The following is a 16,416-nucleotide window of genomic DNA, read 5'->3' as shown; positions in this document are numbered from 1 at the left end:
ATTGTATCAGATAGCCCACCAGCTGCTGATTCAATTTTCTTAATCTAAAGCATAATGTATATTTCCCTTTTCCGCCCTTGCTTTTATTTCTGTCATTGTCTGTTATATTAATATAAAAAGAATCATATAATTGAATGGTATATTTTTGTAATATTCACAATTTATCAAGGAAAAAATGTCTTATATTCCAAAACATACAAAATATTAAAACTGAGAGATAAAGAAATAAAGAAATTGGAATAATAATAATGATAATAATAATAATAATAATAATAATAATAATAATAATAATAACAATAATAATAATAATAATAATAATAATAATAATAATAATAATAATAATAATAAGAATAATAATAATAATAATAATAATAATAATAATAATAATAATAATAATAATAATAATAATAATAATAATAATAATAATAATAATAATAATAATAATAATAATAATAATAATCATAATAATAATCATAATAATAATAATAATAATAATAATAAAAATGTTGAATATACACCAACGCGTTGCGTTGCACTTAATCATACTAGAAACGAAAAAAAAATAGTTTACAAGAAGTAAAATCAGCTTCACTGGTTAGATGATTATTGGCACCTCTCAATGTTCCATATTGCCAATAATCCAAATATTCCCCTTCTAAAATACATTCTTTTATCATCTAAAGTACATCATCCTCATCTTCTTCATATTCGTCGTCTTCTTCATCTTCATCTTCTTCCTCATCCTCAATAACTAGAACATCATAATCCTCATCTTCTTCATCTTCTTCAGGCAAATCAACTTCTAAGAAAGCTTTCCATGTTTTTGGTTTGGATTCATCAGAATCTTTTTTCTCAGATTCTTCATCATCACTGAAATTCCATAACTTGAGGAACTCTCCTCTAACAAGAGACACAACAATTATGGCCAAAATAACTGATGGGCAAAGGTACAATAATGCTGGTTGGGCAGTGCTGAAATAATGCAAGCAGTAGTTGGTAAGACCAAGGCCTAAAATGTACCCAGTAATAGAGCTGTAAAAGTAAGGTTTTGAATATTTATTCAAATGATGGAATTCAGTTTGTGGGTTAGCAGCATGATAGTTAAATAAATCAAATCTGAGAGCAAGGGATACAAGGGATCCTGGAATGACAATGTCACCAAGTCCAAGCATCAGGTCCTTAATTGCTGGGATGACGCCATCGGTAATTGGGGCTTCTGGAGCGTGAGGGAAGACAAGCTTGACTGGGATATCAATTCCGGTGGCCACAGTAACCATTGCATCGGAGTAGAAAACAAAATAAATGTCGTAGAAAAACAAGAGTCCTAATAAAAGGAACGCGGCTCTAAAAGAGCTAAACCCGGTATTTTGCATTCCCCAAATTGCGTGAGATGACCCAATGATATTAGATAAGATCCAGTTTTTAGAGCCAGCGCCAGTATTTGTGGCAAAAGCATAAGTAGCCATACAAGAAACGAGTAATGAAGTGATATCTGCGCTGGAGAAAAAAACATTGGCAAGTTGTTCCTTTTTGTCGACGGTAGTGGACAATTCATCTCTCAATTTGTCTAATTTACTCTGTTTAGATTCTTTCTTTTCTTCTGATCCTTTTTCTTTTGATGAATCTTCAGATATATTTTTTTTATCATCTTTCTTGATGGAAAGGCCAATAATCGAGAGAAGGGCATTACGGAATTTGAAATTGTCGGCTTCCATTTTATCATCATTAACAATCACCCCTGATGGACTGAGCGCTGTATCGTTCGCTAACACAATTCTATACTTGCCAATGATATCAAGAGGATTGATACCAAACTTATGACAAAGCAAACGGTTTCCGGTCTTCAAAAAAAAGTTAACGGAGGAGTAATTGGACATCAACGAGGTTGCAACCATGTATTTCTTCAAAACGGTCTGGACAATATCCTTAAGAGAGTTTTGTAATGCGTATTTCAATCCGAGAAGAGCAGCTCCAGACAAAACTGGCATCATGATGGCGTTACGGGTGGTGAATTTGTTGACAACTTCTGCTTCCTCGTCTAGAGGAATTGAGCCGACATCAGAAGGGTCGAAAAGTGGATGATAAGGCAGTGGATCGTTAGCGTTCTTAGGCTTAGAAATCGAAGAAAAGGCACCGGCAACAACGAGGGACACTGCACCAACGGTCAAAAGCACTGATGGCACATAAACTGAATAGGTATTCCAAGGTAAACACCCCCATGTATCGTAGATTTTGTAGGTAGCGAGCACGGCTACTCGGTTGAGCACTGTCATGTTATCGAGGGACATTGTGGAGTTGCTCAGCGCCCCAGCAGAAGAGTTGAAATTATCTGGCATTATTATTAACACACTGAGGAAAGAAATACAATAATAATAAGAATAAGAATAATATATAAACAATACCAATAACGTCACAACATTTGTCTTCAAGAAAAAAAAAACGAGTGTCACGTGACAGGGGCAAAGAACAAGCGAAAATTGACAGGTCCAAAATCCTACTAGTAAGGAAACTAAAAATCAAATCTTTTCATTACCATCAGTCAAATACCCAACCTTTTTTGTTGTGCTCCTCCCTTCAAATGGTCTCCTGGAATTTCAAAAAGAACAAACACTCGAAATCTAACCATCCAGTCCTGTCGAAATCAACGACGATGATGACAACATTGACGTCTGGTGACCCTGGCACAACCGCAACCAACCACCCCAAAGAGTTGCTCAAGCACACTACCAAGTCCACTGGGGCCCTTTCCTCCATGGCAAGTAATAACGATGATGCTGGATCAGACCCATTATCACCTCAAGAACTTAGCACCCTTCAAGGCTCTACAGCCTCGATGTTCAATCGCAGCAACGTCAACTCGTACTATAAGTTTCTGGGCACCATTCCTTTGGAGAACAGTAATGCTAACAATGACTTTACCAGGACTCAAGACAGAATCCCTCCTTCTAAAGTGATGCATCCTAATAATACTTCTGCTACTGATACTGCTATCATTACAACAAATGAAGATTCTGAAAAAGTATCAAGTACTCCATCAACACTCAAACAAACCGGGCTTCTGTCTAACAAAAATCTATCAAGGTCTGGTTCAGGAAACGAAATAAATAAAAAATTGCCAAAGAAACAATCTAACAGGAATTTACAAAAGGATGGCGACATTAGTAAAAAGAAACCAAGAAGAAAGTCTTTATTTGGATTATTTGCGAGAAGTCTGAGTGGGGACTCCCTTGAAAACCCTCTTCCAAATCAAAAAGATATGATGACATCATTGGGCAATACCAAAATCGAAGACAATGATAAATCGACCATCAAGCCAAAAATTGATTCGCTAGATAATATTGTGGCTGCTCCAAAGAAAATACAAAACGATGACGATTCGGATGATTTGATATCGCCAGCCAGCGAGAGATTTCCTCGAAAATCTCCAGAACCCGATGATGAAGAAATCAACAGCTCCAAGCTCATTATCATCAAATCAAATGATCTGGACAATAATGAGATAAACGAGCAACAACTGCTGAAACAAGACCACAAAGCAATTGATGCTACTGCCGATTTATCTAATCCTTTCTTTATGAAACACTTGGCCAAAAAATATTCCAATGTCAACCCTATTTTGCCTTCTTCGCCAGTACTTAGTGATGTATCCTCCGGTATACCAGTTACTTCTAATCCGGATAAAAACTTTGAATTTGGTACCAACATTGATACCCAACTTAGTGGGGCGTCAAGTCCTAACATGGTCCGGAGAAACTCTTTGATTTTTGAAAGAAATGTTCAGGAACAACCGTCATTTTCTCGCAGAAGCTCTTTTCTTCATAATCCGAATTCGTCTCCTCATCAATTGATCTCTAAAAAGAGCGCCTCGTCTCTTCATCTTCGCGGTTCGTCACCAGGAAGTCCTAGCAGTCCAAATTTTTCCCATTTTTTTGAAAAACCAACGAAACCAAATGATGATGATCTCACGAGACGCAGATCATCTTCGTCGACTGCCTCACTCACTTGCCCACCAGGACTCAAAAGTATTCCAAATCATTACATTCTTGATGATTATATTTCTCCGGTGCTTGACTCGGCAGTGAATCTTAATTTAGAAACTACCAACACCTCCATTAGCGATCCATTATCCGGAACTGGTGGGGGTGATATTTCCCCAAGCAGCTCTCTGGGAATTAATTTGATCCTCGAAAAACTGCCTAGGAGACCGTCGATCATTGAAACATCCCTCAATAATTATCTCGACAAAACCCTCAATAGCAACTCGAATACTAGCGGTGATGCTGCTACTGCTACTATGACCAAAAAGTTGGCATCAAGTAGTAGTACCAGCCTTTTGTTGCGCTCAAATGACGATGCTGGTCCTGGTGTGCCACCTCCTGAATCAGATTTGACTACATCTCCGGCATATAAATCTAAAAGTAACGAAACATCTGAAGGCTCCTGTTATTCAAGACGCAACTCGCTATATGTTGGGTTATCCCCATACCCTCCACGAAAGAAGAGCGTTAGCCTGGCGACTCTCGGGCATCATTGCCATTTGAATAAAAGCGTCACAGAGTTGAATAATGGATCAACACCGGTTAGGGTCAAAAGTAATACCGTTAGCTCCAATACTTCGACGATCAGAGATCGGGAAACTGAGCCGCAAAGTGGGCTCAGAGTACACACTTTTGGCAATGGTGCACCAGTGGCAAAAGCTATTGATTTCAACTCGTACGCCGAGCTTTTGGATATGGAAAATAGCGTCGGTGATGGGTTTTACACTTATAGTATGGATAATGATAAAAACACCGCAGTTGATGATGCCAGTCCACGAAATGAGGAATTTTACGATGCTTTGACCAGCCCAGCTAAGACTCAATCATTTGATATTAAAAAAATTGAGACTTAATTAGAGTATTTAGAAAAAAATTTACATATCTTTTTTTGTTGTTGTTGTTGTTGTTGTTGTCTGGCTATGAGTTTTATGCGATTGTTTTGTTGCTTTCTTTTTTTTTTTTTTTTTTCGCTGTTCTGTTCTAACTCCATTCTAATTTTTATCTATCCGTCTACTAGTTTTTCTATTGTTTTTCGTTGCTTTATGTTTGAAGAAAATTTAATCTCTATAATCAATCCTAATTATGTGAATGGCAATGTGTTATCTTTGACAATTGACATGTTCTTTTTAATACTAATATTACATGTAACTAGAATTTTGTTCTCAAAAAAATTGATTTTGTCTTCAAAACTATAGGAACTAGCAGTCTCTCTTATCACTTTTGTCATTTAACCCTTTTGCAAACTCATTAAAATTCTTAACAAATATTTGGGGATCCCCAATATATTTTTTTGGTATATTAGCTTTAATTCTTTTTTTCTCATTTATATCAAAGCAACAACCGTTAGTTAAATCCAATAAGCTCAGCAAATACCGAGCCAAATGCTGACAACCACTAATTTCCTTTTTTGACAATTCCTCATCATTATCCATTAAATATTTCGCTACAAACCACATTGACTGTTGAAATTTTGGAAAAGAAAATTTCATTGGAACTTTCGTCAACTTTTCAATGTGCACCACCTCTAGTTGCGTTTCCATATTCATAATCGTCAAAAAATTACCACCAATCACCACGGTATCCTCCGGAGTGAAAACTGCATGGATCCAGCCCGATGGAATTAGCATCAAATCTCCCTCATTTAAGGTGATGGTAAACCCTTGGTTATTCTCTTTATTTCTGCCGGTTCTGGCATGATCCCGCAAATAATCGGGGAAAAAGACGGTATTCTGATTGTCCAATAACGACCATTTCACATAATTTCTCAAGTTCAGTTTGGTTGGTGGGAATAATAAAAATTTTTTTTGGCCCTTAATAACATTATAATACACTTGGGTTCCTGCAAAATCAAGATGGAAATCGGTATATGAGTTCTTCACCCCCATCAAGCAGTATTTAGAAACCGAAGTTCTCTTATCAAGGATATCCACCGGCCATGCTTTGTCTATTATATCTAATTGTTCAACCACTCTTGGTCGTGTAATCTGATCATCCAATGGACTCTCCGATACCTCTAGCGAGATCACGTTGTGTATTCTATCTCTATCGTCACTATTATTAAAATAATCTCTCCACTCTTTCACCAGCCATCCTTTCAAGCTGTCCTGAGTGAGGACATCCATTACTTCGATTGGTTTGGTTTCGCCAATGATTTCTGCAACTTGGGAGACCGTCAACTCCGATGGCATTTTCATCTCGATACCTTCGAGGGATTGCTTCGGTATATAAATTGGCTTATCAAAACCACTTCTCCGCATGAATTCAAGGGTTACTTCTTTACCGCATAATTGATAGAAATAGGAATGGCCGTCTGTTAAATCGATCCCATTATCATGATTATAATTCACTAGTCGTGAAATGTGGGGATGGAGTCCCTTGACAACGCTAGTGTTACTGCCTCCTTCGTTAAGGGCAACATAGTCTATTTTCGTTTTTTTCCTCGATGATATTCTTTTCTTCACTGATTCCCCTGCCAAGTTAATGCAATTGGCACAATGGAACTTTGCAAGCTGTTCCAATTCTTGCGGTGACGTCCCCACGCATTCATCATGGTACCATTGTTTGCAATGATCGCATTCGACCCAATTGTCTTTGGGATATTTGCTGTCGTCTGAGTACTTGGGGCAACGAGGACACAACTGACTGCTTTCAATTACTTCTTGTTCTTGTTCTTCTTTCTTGGGCACAACTTCCTCCAAGCGATGTTTAACCGAGGGCATCATTTGACGTATATGATTTCTGTCTTTGTGTGCCATGGATGCCCCTGTACAAAAAAAAAAACAAAAAAAAATTGTTTGATCTCTTGCAGAAATCCCCCGGGTAATTAATTGATCCAGTCGTTATCTCACTTTGACAGCTTAGCTTTTCACTTCTCTTAAACAATTCCTGGACTTTCCCATTGGTGCTCATTTACAGAGATTTTTCACTAAACATAGAAAAACAGTTCATCGCTCATTCATTTTGGCAATTATTTCTTGGTTCTAAATACATGGGAATTTTACAAGTTTTATACAATAAATGTTATCGATCAATCACCGACGCAAAAACGATTGATACGCATCAGGATCAACACTAACTCTACCAATAGATTTCATCTTCTTCTTTCCCTCTTTCTGTTTAGCTAATAATTTCTTTCTTCTGGACTGATCAGCAGCGTGTAACTTCTGTAACACATCCTTTCTTTTGGCCTTCACTGTTTCTCTGCCAATGATTTTATTATTTGCTCTTGCTTGGATTACCACTTCAAACAAATGATTCTTAACGTATGGCTTAAATTTCTTGACCCATTCACGACCGGTGGTTTCTACCAAACTCCGGTGCATCACTTGGGATAGCGCGTCGATGCTGGTACCGTTGACTAAAAGTTCCAACTTTACAATATCCGATGATTTGTAACCAGCGTCATCGTAATCAAGCGAGGCAAATCCCCTAGTGGCCGATTTCAATTTCCCAAAGAAGTCGCTCACAAGATGGGATAATGGTAATTCGTACTTTATAAGTACTTGGCCGGTGTTTAAATATTGCAAATCTTTCTGGATCCCTCTATTATTGTCACATAACTGAATGACTGCTCCCACATATTCGTCAGGGAAGGTACTCATGATTTCAACATACGGTTCTTGCAAGTCAACGTACTTGCAATTAATACCTTTACCTATAGCCGATAAATCAGGGAAGTCATCAGGGTTGGTGATGATCTGGTTCTCACCATTTCTGTCGATTAATTTGTAAGGCACAGTGGGGGTAGTGATGATCAACGATGCCCCATATTCTTTTTCTAACCGTTCCTTGAAAACTGAAGCGTGTAAAGACCCAAGGAACCCAAGTCTCCAACCTTGCCCCAAAGCATTAGAAGTCTCTTTTTGTAGAGTGACGCTTCTATCATTAAGAACCAAGTAGTTCAATCGTTCATCTAAAACGTTAAATTCTACCCCATCGGCCGGGAATGCCCCAACGAAAACCATGGGTTTTGATTCTTCAAACCCTGGGAATGGTTCAACCTCTTTGCCAATTTCCATAAACGTATCACCAATCAAAGCTTCGGAAGAATTCTTCATTCCGGGAATGATATAGGCAACCTGTCCTGCAGAAAGCTTTTCCATTGGCAATTTGTCAGGGTACATTAGCCCGACTTCTTTGATCTCGTATTTCTTTTTGGTGTGGGCCGATATAATCCTCATTCCTTTGTGAACTGTCCCGTCAACAATTCTAACCAACATAATCACCCCCACAAATGAATCATACCATGAGTCAATAATAAACATTTTCAATGGATCGGCGGTGCTGCCCACTGGAGGGACAATTTTTTCAATGATCTGGGGAAGAATCTTCTCCACATTTTGACCAGTTTTCGCACTAACACTGACGATATCGTCAACAGGCAATTCGAAAAAATCTTCGACTTGGCTCACTGCTTTAGGAATATCGGCATGCGGTAAGTCTATCTTATTGATAATTGGCAAAAGTTTCAAATCCATTGAGTATGCCAAATAGAAATTCGCCACGGTTTGAGCTTGCACCCCTTGCGAAGCATCCACAAGTAACAATGCCCCACCTACCGCGGCAAAACTTCGACTGACTTCGGCTCTAAAATCAACGTGGCCTGGACAATCCACAAGTTGTAAAAGATAATCTTGATGTTGGTAGCGGTAGATCATTGAACATGTTTGGGCCTTGATGGTGATACCTCGTTCACGCTCGACGTCTAAACGGTCCAAAACTTGTTTATTGGATCCTGGTTGAATCACTCCGGTAAGTTCGAGTAACCTATCACTAAGAGTCGATTTACCATGATCGATATGGGCGACAATAGAAAAGTTTCGATAATTTTCAATAGGGATTTTGGCAATACGTTCTCGAAGGGCTTGCAACCCGGCTTCTTTACTGCTGATACTGCTCTTCAGGGTCTTCTCTTCCAAAGGCGGCGACTGTGATGACTTACTCAGATTATACCTTAGTAGTCGATGGCTGGATGAAGCGTTATTGGCATTACTAAACAGTATGGATTTCAGAAGTCTGCCTGCAGTTGGGATGGCCTGTCGCGATATAAAGGCATGGCGGATCATATACATCGAATAAGGCTCACTGATTGTTAAACATTTAAAATTGGTGCAGAAGATGATACAATTAAACGATCAGTACTAAGTATTATTTAGTAGGTGATAGGTAATGGTGATTGAAATTTTTTTTTTTTTTTTGGTTTTTTCCTTTTTCAATTTTTCATTTTTCCCAGGCGTACCAAGGAAAGTAATCACCAATTCCGGGGAGAGAGAGAAAGAGAGAGAAGGGGGAAATCATATAGCAATATATTTTTTCAATACTTTCGTACCTTACAAAGATTCTAATGTGCCATTTTATAAAATATCAAAGTAACCAGACCAAAAATATCGAACAATAGTCTCAACATCGATTGGCCGCACAATTTCTCAGAATTTCCATGTTACAATTTTTTTTGACTAGATATCATTGCGATATTTAAAGTCATTTCGAAGTTTTTTTCTTTTTAAAAACATTTTGATCACAAACAAACATCACCTTTAGATGCTGTAAGGATATTGCTAACCGATGTTTGAATCTTGTTACTGTGGTTCAGTATATTTAGCTTGTCACTTTTTACGTGAATAATTTCCTCCGAAATATTAGTAACTCCATAATATTGAAACTTTGAACCATGGCTTCCAAAACATTTTTTCCACAGGTAGGTTTTCCCTTTTTAAGTCTTCTAGTAGCTGACCCTTTTTAAGCCTTCTAGTAGCTGAAAATTGCACATGGTCTTTAAGAACCTAATATGAATGCTTTCCGTTTCTGTATAAAGCTTACAGTTATCAGGTCATATCACTATATATTCTTGAATATCTCTAGTGCATTTTTATGCTTTAAGCTCTTTCCTGACTGTAAATTATTTTCTTCAGGCAATTTAAAATCTTTTTCCAGGTTAAAGCGATGTTAAATAACTTGTAACACCACAAACCTAGTGTGAATACCCAATGCACCAATTATATTGGGCAGGATATTGTGATTTCTATTAGTAAAATTCAAGTTTTTGGCATTGTGGCTTTTGATAGCTGAAACAAAAAAAAAATTTCCTCTGTTAACGATGCCGATGAAGATGATGGTGAGGAAGGCGGTTAAATAACGATGAACTCCCATAGCGAAGAAGAACAGAGGATGATCCTGGTAGAGGACCCGGCTCTCCGAGAACAGATCTACGTCCACACGGTTTATAATGAGATTGCTCCACACTTCTCGTATACCAGATACAAGCAGTGGCCAATAGTCGAGGAATTCCTTAAGAGCAGAGCCCTTGGGTCAATAGGTTTAGACGTGGGCTGCAGGGATTAGATATGGAACTAGAGGACGGTAGCGATCCTTTTACTGCCGAAGAATGTAATTGCATTTGTTGAGGGGTGACTTCAGAGTAATTTGAAATTTCACTCCTTCTCAACTGGTACGATTCAGGCAAAGATCTAGGAGGTTGATGGTACCTGAGGCTCGAAAAACTACCTTCTCTAGAAAGTCGATGAGCGCCTATGGAATCTAACTTTTTAAGACTAGTGCTAGAGATTGAATTGCCACTGGTGCTACTTTCTAATTTAGGAGGATTCGCCAAATTCCTTGGATTTTTATCAATTAGCGGATTATAACTGAGTTGGCTATTTTGAGGAGCTACTGAATGATCATGGGGTAATTTGGCCAATGGATCCACAAACGACGCGATTCTAGGCCTAGACTCAATCGATGGTGAAGCGTGTGCGCTATTTATTTCAGGCTTATCTGAAGCTGAAAAATATGATGGAGTAGAAAAAGGCAATTGTGGTTGGGAATTGTGATGGATTGGTGGTTGAGGAACATTAATGTTAATACTCTTTGTTTGATGGTGGTAGGGCCGACTTTGCAGGGTTTGTATAGCATCAGCTCTTGTCTTAAAACTGTATTTCAAATCTTGAATTCTCTGATAGTTTTCCTCATCAATTTGTTTTATTATTGGTTCTAATTTTGGTAAAGAGTCAGAAAATTTGATCACATCCCCCGTTGTATTCAAAACTTCCTTCTTCAAATTATCGGAAGTTCTAGAGAGGCTTTGCTGTGACATGGAAATTGAGCGGCCCATTTCTGAAGCATTGTTTACCACATCTTTTATATAGGTGTTTGAAGTATGATATGGTTGAGATACCAGCTGTTGTTCCAGTTGTAACAGAATCTTCTGAGGCGTCATTTGCTGCAGTGGTTGACGGGTGTATGGTATTGCCTGCTCCGAAACTACTGGCGGTCGCTGAGAGGGATATTGATGAGCATGGACAGGGTTGAGGGGAGGAGGTGTATAATGTCGTTGATGTGAGGTTGTTTGAACGAAGTACGGCGATTGATAATGTTGATATTGTGCAGGATATTGACTCTGCTGCCGTTGCACATGCTGAGAATCCACAAAGTAAACAGGGTATCTTTGAGCTATTAGACCAGGTGGGGCTACCCCATACAGAAGAGGCTGTGGGGGAGTATGGAAGTTATGACCAGGCAGATAGTAGTTATCGTATGCCGGTTGATGCTGCAAATGTTGACCCATGATTTGAAAATCCTGAAAACCATGAGCTTGGGGATGCAACTCAGTTGTACGAGAGGTTGACAGATTACTATTTTTTGAAGAAGTAGCTTGTTGACGCCTTTTGATTGCGGACAATGAGTCTTCGTCACCTTTCTTGAACATTCCCGATGAGTGACGGAATTCCCATATCTCAGCATCCTCTTCTAAATTGTGTTCCCTGGTATATTTTTCTCTATTGGCATTGACAGATTTATCACTGACTTTGTGAAAGCCATACATGTGCAACTGGCGAACAAAACTCCAGGACTTACATGAGAGGGAACAGAAAGAGTATGAGAGTACTCTGGAAGTACCTAATCATTGCGAATAAAGTAGTGATAAACTTTTATTAGTATATCAAAACATTATTTGTTAAGTTGTTTGGAAGGCGTTTCGCGTTCATAAAAGCAATGTTGTTTAGTGGAGGGCCGTTAAAGCGACTCAGAACGTTCTGTAATGAGCCAGCTACCGGTCGATTATGAGGCGGACACTCGTCATATGGTGCATGATTTTGAAGATGAAGATGAAGACGACGAGGAATTTAATTTCAAGTTCAACAGAGACATGGATAATGAAATTGTCACAAACGCCACTGAAACTTTGAAATCAGTCTTTAATCCTGAAGACGACAAAGATGAAGAGACCAGAGACGAAGAGTCTGCTGGTGGATTTGCTTTCAACTTGGCTGATTCGGATATTGAAGATATCGAGCCAGTAGAAGAAGAAATTGTTCTAAGAGCTTCTATTGTTGCTGATGTGGAGGAGCAGGAGACTGAAGTAGAACCTCAAATTAAATTGAAAGCTCTTTTCTTCCCACATTTTGATTCGCCGTTCTTAGTCGCACAAACGCAGTTGAACAAGTTGATTTCTTATAACCCAATGAATAACTCCAATTACGAATCTATTGTTAACTGGAAGAAAGATTTCAATGACAATAGGGTAGAGCTTATGAAGGGATTCAAGAGACGGAAAAGAGATGTAATCCGTCATAATACAAAAAGGTAAGGATTTTCATCTAGTGCTACTTCGGTTGTATAAGATAATATAAATAAAAAAAATTGAAAAAAAAATTGAAAAAAAAAAAAAATGCAGCTTTTACATTGACATGTAAACCTATACTTAATTGTAGCGCACTTTTAATAACTGGGCTCTTTTCACAAATGGGATAATGTATTTGCTCTATCTTGAGAAATCCTACTATTAGCTCTTATCTTTTTATCCTTTTTTGCTTTGCTTTGATTTTCTTGTCGTATATTTTTAAGGCCATGTGCTTTATTCTTGTTATATCTGAGCGTGTGGAAGGTTAACCTTCTCATTCTCTTACATCTATATACTTCATATTTGACTTATCTATTTCATAATATTTTTTAATTGTCTATCACATACAATGGTAACTTTAATTAGAAATAACAAAAAAAAAATAATGAAATTAATTGATTGAATAACAAAACCAAGAAAACTTAAAGCATTAGCACATATGTGTCATAATCGGTGAATTGAAGAATTCTAACCTTCAATTCTTCATTAAGAAACATGGAAGCAAAAAAGAAAAAAGAAATGTTGAAAATAAAGCACAGATGCTGAGGGAAAAACATAAGCCAGGAATAATGTCAAACATATAATATACTACAGAGCGAATATCCCAAAAAATAAATAGTACATTTATAATATATATACTTTCATGGTGAAAGTCCCCCTAGCCCACCCTCTCATTTTTTCGAAAATCGACAGCCTGGAACTAAATGTAAAAGATAAAAATGCTGCTGTGAATTGTGAAAAGTAACCTTAAGTTTATTGTCAACAATAAGGAGGGTGCTGTCCGCCTTTTCGAAAAAATGATACCAGATCTTTCATCAGAATAATTAACTTCATATAATCTTCAAATAAATAAATAAAAATGAATTCAAAAGTCCTAATTATCATCGTCATCGTCATAGTTTACTGTAGCAATCAAATCACATATCCAGTTCTGTTCTTCTATTGCGTCCTCTAGCCTTCTTCCCTGAGCAGCAACTTTGTTAACTCTTTTTTGAATGGCATGAACATCAACACATGATACGGATTTGATTTCCTTTCTAGTATAGATACTTTGACTAATCACCCCTTTGTTGGCCATCAATTGCAACGCATTTCTGTTTCTTTCAAGTTCATCTCTTTCTGCTAACGCTTCCGTCATGGTTCTCGGTACTTTGGAACCATTGAATTTAAATCGTATCTGGGAATTGGTATAGTTTATATCACTGATTAATGACTTTAAATTCTCCGATAGTCGAAGATACTTTTCAATCAAGACATTGGGGTCTTCAGCAGGAGCCGATCCTTCTTGGACAACACAATTGCTAGTTATTCTACTTCGCAACTTATCAAGATTACCAACGTAATCTTTTCTCAATCTTAAAGCGGCAGACAATTTCATGATGTTTAGATATATTGGAATAATAAATATAGTAAAACAAAAAAATTACTCTGCTATTGCTACTCGCGTTGAGTTTATATATAATATTTGGAATCCTACATATTTACCAGGCTCTGTCTACTGATGATTATATCATGCATATAGATATAATAATCATGCATTTAGATATACTCATCTTTATATGCCCATAGCTATAACATACTCCGATACAGGGAGATGTGTAAGAGATTAAGAGTCATTTTTTCATCAATATTGAAAGTAGTATAAGTTCTACTTGCCGACTACATCATGTCCAGGATTATATTTATAGAAAGCTACTGGGAAATTCTGAAATTCCAGTTGGCCAAATATTGACACTTCAAAATTTAAGGTCAAAATAATAAAACCACTACATTGAAAAACAATTTAGAGAATGAAAAATAATGTAAGATTTGAAAATGTATAATTATAGGTTAAACGAAAATTGAAATTCGAATTAGAAGAACTGAATATAATGAAAAATAATGCTATGAAATCAACACGAAAATGAGGAAGAAGAAAAATGGTAGCTTTGAAGACCAGCTTCAAGCTAATTAGTTGACAAGAGTCCCATCCCAGCAGTATCTTTGGAAACATTGTTTACATTGCTCAGTTTGTTCAACTCCCAATCTTTCTTGGGATCTTCTGACAACCGCACAACCAACACAAGTAGCAAACTCAGAATCGTCAGTCAAGTTACCTCTAGTAGCGGTTTCAAACCCGTTGGTGATATGACCTCTGAAATCTTTTTCGGAAAATGAGAACTTGTAAGTTGGGGCGTTAGAAGGATAAGTGTATTCAGTGTTGGCGGTGTAGACGATCATTGGAGGGGTGTGTCTCAAAGATGTCAAATTTCTGGCATCACAACCAAAGAACACCGGTTTGTGAGTGTAGTTCAAAGCTTGCATGGTCTTGTCATCTGGAACGTATGGAACAGAGAAACCTTCACCAATTTCAAGAAATTGTCTTTCATAAGTGTTGGTCAAAGAAGAGCCACCAGGCCAGAAATGTGGCAATTCGGCCCCCAAATCATAAGCGAAAACAATATCGACTTCTCTCTTTGGCTGAACCAATGGAATCAATGGAATCTTTTGTTGATCTTCACCACCATCGACCAAAAATAAATCTTGCGCATTTTTAAGGTTTGGAGAGTGGCCGTTATCAGTTTGGAAGAATGGGTTTGGCTCAACGATTGCAACGTGCTCTTTCTTTTTCATGACCGGGGCAAAAAGTTTCAGTAACAATTTACTCAATGGCTTGAACTTGGCAGTATACATCACGGCATCATCCATAACCATATCAAACAATGAAGAAGTGACACCAATCAAGAAACCGGCATTGTCATAATTGGTGACACATTTTTCAGCTTCGCCATCTTTGAAAGTCGAGCCCAAGTACTTCATGTCAACAAAAGTATTCCCACTTGGATCCCAGGTACCAAATTCGAATGGATTCATTTCAAAAACCGTGGAGTTTTGGTAAGTAATGACTTGTTCCACTGGTCTACCGTTGGCTTGGATAATTGGTAAAGGCATATCACCATCACTAACAGCACCGGTTTCTCTCAAGCTGGAATAACCGACGTTGATGGAATAATCATTGGATGCTGGAAGTAATTGTCTGGCCAAAGCTCTGGCATAATAATCGGTCATGGAAACATTGAAACCCGCTTGTCTCTTTTCATCAACTTCGTTGGCGATATGATGCCATTGTCTCATGGAACCACCGACGTTTAACCCATCCAAGTTGAAGAATGGGTGCTCCAAATCCCAGATTTCTCTTTGAGCCAAAATCTCATCAATCGATGGGTAATCACTCATGGCTAAACTACCAACGAGCCAACCACTTCCGGAAAGCCCAGCCAAGTAAGTGGTGGCCTGGAAAAGCCCTCCCAACCCATGTTCGAATGCCCCGGCAGTTCTGTTATCCAACGCAGCAAGCTGGCCGGCCCCAGTAAGCATGGCACGGAAACTACCACCGGATGGAGCAAGACCAATGTTAATGGTTTCGTTAGATGGTATGGATCTTAAGATTTCTTCATCAGAGAATTTGGCAGTATATTTCAAGAAATCTCTCAATGCTGGATCAGATTTGGCGTGTCTTTTGGCTAGCCAAGATTTTTCTTGATCACTGATTTCCCCATTGGCAGCTCTAGAGATTTTTTGAGCAGGACATGACACACTTACTGGAGCATATGAAAGATTGGCTGATGAGTGACTGTGTCCAAAAAGGGCGGCAGACAATTGGAATAGAAGGCCCGCAATAAAAATTTGGTTCAACAACATTGTTTTTTCGAATATGAAGCAACAGTTGGAATTAGTAAAGTACTATTATTATGATATTGTTTGAGTAATAACGGTTAT

The 16,416-nt window shown here is 37.9% G+C and overlaps 8 protein-coding genes across 8 annotated transcripts; 2 read left to right on the top strand and 6 right to left on the bottom strand. All coding sequences in view use genetic code 12, as the record gives it.

Moving 5' to 3' along the window:
- Positions 1 to 677: 677 nt before the first annotated feature.
- On the bottom strand, positions 678 to 2,336 carry YPF1 (aspartic endopeptidase; the record flags this gene model as incomplete). Its single annotated transcript, XM_064993707.1, has 1 exon — positions 678 to 2,336. One exon carries the CDS (start codon positions 2,334 to 2,336, stop codon positions 678 to 680), a length of 1,659 nt encoding a protein of 552 aa, XP_064849779.1.
- A 242-nt stretch (positions 2,337 to 2,578) lies between these two features.
- On the top strand, positions 2,579 to 4,891 carry DASC09_001030 (uncharacterized protein; the record flags this gene model as incomplete). Its single annotated transcript, XM_064993706.1, has 1 exon — positions 2,579 to 4,891. The coding sequence occupies one exon, from the start codon at positions 2,579 to 2,581 to the stop codon at positions 4,889 to 4,891; it is 2,313 nt and encodes a 770-aa protein (XP_064849778.1).
- Positions 4,892 to 5,236: 345 nt separating this feature from the next.
- Positions 5,237 to 6,760, bottom strand: JHD1 ([Histone H3]-lysine-36 demethylase; the record flags this gene model as incomplete). The annotated part of the gene is made up of 1 exon (XM_064993705.1): positions 5,237 to 6,760. One exon carries the CDS (start codon positions 6,758 to 6,760, stop codon positions 5,237 to 5,239), a length of 1,524 nt encoding a protein of 507 aa, XP_064849777.1.
- A 309-nt stretch (positions 6,761 to 7,069) lies between these two features.
- Positions 7,070 to 9,109, bottom strand: GUF1 (GTPase GUF1; the record flags this gene model as incomplete). The annotated part of the gene is made up of 1 exon (XM_064993704.1): positions 7,070 to 9,109. One exon carries the CDS (start codon positions 9,107 to 9,109, stop codon positions 7,070 to 7,072), a length of 2,040 nt encoding a protein of 679 aa, XP_064849776.1.
- Positions 9,110 to 10,326: 1,217 nt separating this feature from the next.
- On the bottom strand, positions 10,327 to 11,742 carry DASC09_001000 (uncharacterized protein; the record flags this gene model as incomplete). Its single annotated transcript, XM_064993703.1, has 1 exon — positions 10,327 to 11,742. One exon carries the CDS (start codon positions 11,740 to 11,742, stop codon positions 10,327 to 10,329), a length of 1,416 nt encoding a protein of 471 aa, XP_064849775.1.
- Positions 11,743 to 12,075: 333 nt separating this feature from the next.
- On the top strand, positions 12,076 to 12,624 carry DASC09_000990 (uncharacterized protein; the record flags this gene model as incomplete). Its single annotated transcript, XM_064993702.1, has 1 exon — positions 12,076 to 12,624. One exon carries the CDS (start codon positions 12,076 to 12,078, stop codon positions 12,622 to 12,624), a length of 549 nt encoding a protein of 182 aa, XP_064849774.1.
- A 907-nt stretch (positions 12,625 to 13,531) lies between these two features.
- Positions 13,532 to 14,035, bottom strand: DASC09_000980 (DIP1984 family protein; the record flags this gene model as incomplete). The annotated part of the gene is made up of 1 exon (XM_064993701.1): positions 13,532 to 14,035. The coding sequence occupies one exon, from the start codon at positions 14,033 to 14,035 to the stop codon at positions 13,532 to 13,534; it is 504 nt and encodes a 167-aa protein (XP_064849773.1).
- Positions 14,036 to 14,607: 572 nt separating this feature from the next.
- Positions 14,608 to 16,338, bottom strand: DASC09_000970 (uncharacterized protein; the record flags this gene model as incomplete). Its single annotated transcript, XM_064993700.1, has 1 exon — positions 14,608 to 16,338. The coding sequence occupies one exon, from the start codon at positions 16,336 to 16,338 to the stop codon at positions 14,608 to 14,610; it is 1,731 nt and encodes a 576-aa protein (XP_064849772.1).
- Positions 16,339 to 16,416: the final 78 nt, after the last annotated feature.

Source organism: Saccharomycopsis crataegensis (assembly GCF_037102585.1).
Source record: "Saccharomycopsis crataegensis DNA, jcf7180000000072, whole genome shotgun sequence".
NCBI classification, from domain to species: Eukaryota; Fungi; Ascomycota; class Saccharomycetes; order Ascoideales; family Saccharomycopsidaceae; genus Saccharomycopsis; species Saccharomycopsis crataegensis.
The sequence above is the reverse complement of the archived record's forward strand: the minus strand, read 5'-3'. Positions and strand labels throughout refer to the sequence as shown.